The sequence below is a fragment of the Pyricularia grisea genome, chromosome I (genome assembly GCF_004355905.1).
Source record: "Pyricularia grisea strain NI907 chromosome I, whole genome shotgun sequence".
NCBI classification, from domain to species: Eukaryota; Fungi; Ascomycota; class Sordariomycetes; order Magnaporthales; family Pyriculariaceae; genus Pyricularia; species Pyricularia grisea.
The window spans coordinates 8,953-9,932 of NC_044973.1; the positions used below are offsets into that span (position 1 = coordinate 8,953).

Genomic DNA, 980 nt, shown 5'->3' on the forward strand with positions numbered 1-980 from the left:
GGATGCTGTCACTGTTTGGACGATACTTTCCGGACGGCTTACTCTACCGGCCCCCAGAGATCTGCTTCGACGCCGCAATAATGTGAGATTCGGACTTTTTAAACCTCTCCAAACCGTGGAAAAGCTCTGGCAAAGCCAAAACGTACGTGTTTGGCCTAACGTCGGCCCTGCCCACGTGGTCGTGGCTCAGCCTCCAGTCTTTTGGCTTGAACACCGTACCTACGGAGGTCTTCACGTTGTGGCGGAGGACGTCCCGGGTAATCCCAGTAACCCAATGGTATACGCATGCAACCCCTTGCCACCCTGAAAGGCGGGCGATACGTTCGAACTGGCATGCCATGGCCGAAAGGATAAATGAGGAAGACGTGTGGCGAAGGCAAGGTTGGGTGAGGGAGGAGTTCGACGCATCCAAGCATTTTCTGGACAAGTGCTATATCAAATTTAAACTCCCACCGGAAGGCTTGGGTATGTAAATCTTCACACATCCAGACCTCCCTGGGAAGGAATATTGGGCTCCCTTGCCACTGGGCACCAAGGGATGCCGGCCGTCCAGTCCACCCCAAACGCCCTACATTTCGTGCAGGACGAACAAAGGCCGCTTACAAGTGGTGAAGCGGATGCATGATGACGTTTATTAGTATATTTATGGGATATGCGTTGATGGAAGCCAACTCGGATCGCTCCACCTACAGCAAGAATCCGACCACGAGGCCTTCCCCATCTTTGACGATGAGGACGCCGACAAGGTCGAAGTTGACTTTGTGGCCATTTGCCGAAAGCGGGAGCTGGACACCGATGACACGACCTACTCTGAACACTATGGCGTCCTCTCTGAGTCGTGTGGAGAGGAGATGTGGTCGCTTACCGCCGATGAATCGGACAAATTGAGAAGGACGGGTGGGAGAAAAATCATCGGGAAGAGATTGACTTGTTACTAGGCTGATGCCACTGGGGGCCAGTTTGCAGTTACGTGGCTGCAT

At 53.5% G+C, this 980-nt stretch overlaps 1 protein-coding gene across 1 annotated transcript; it reads right to left on the reverse strand.

Moving 5' to 3' along the window:
• Positions 1–477: 477 nt before the first annotated feature.
• On the reverse strand, positions 478–980 carry PgNI_05125 (uncharacterized protein; the record flags this gene model as incomplete). The annotated part of the gene is made up of 2 exons (XM_031125163.1): positions 478–568; positions 691–980. 2 exons carry the CDS (start codon positions 978–980, stop codon positions 478–480), a joined length of 381 nt encoding a protein of 126 aa, XP_030983226.1.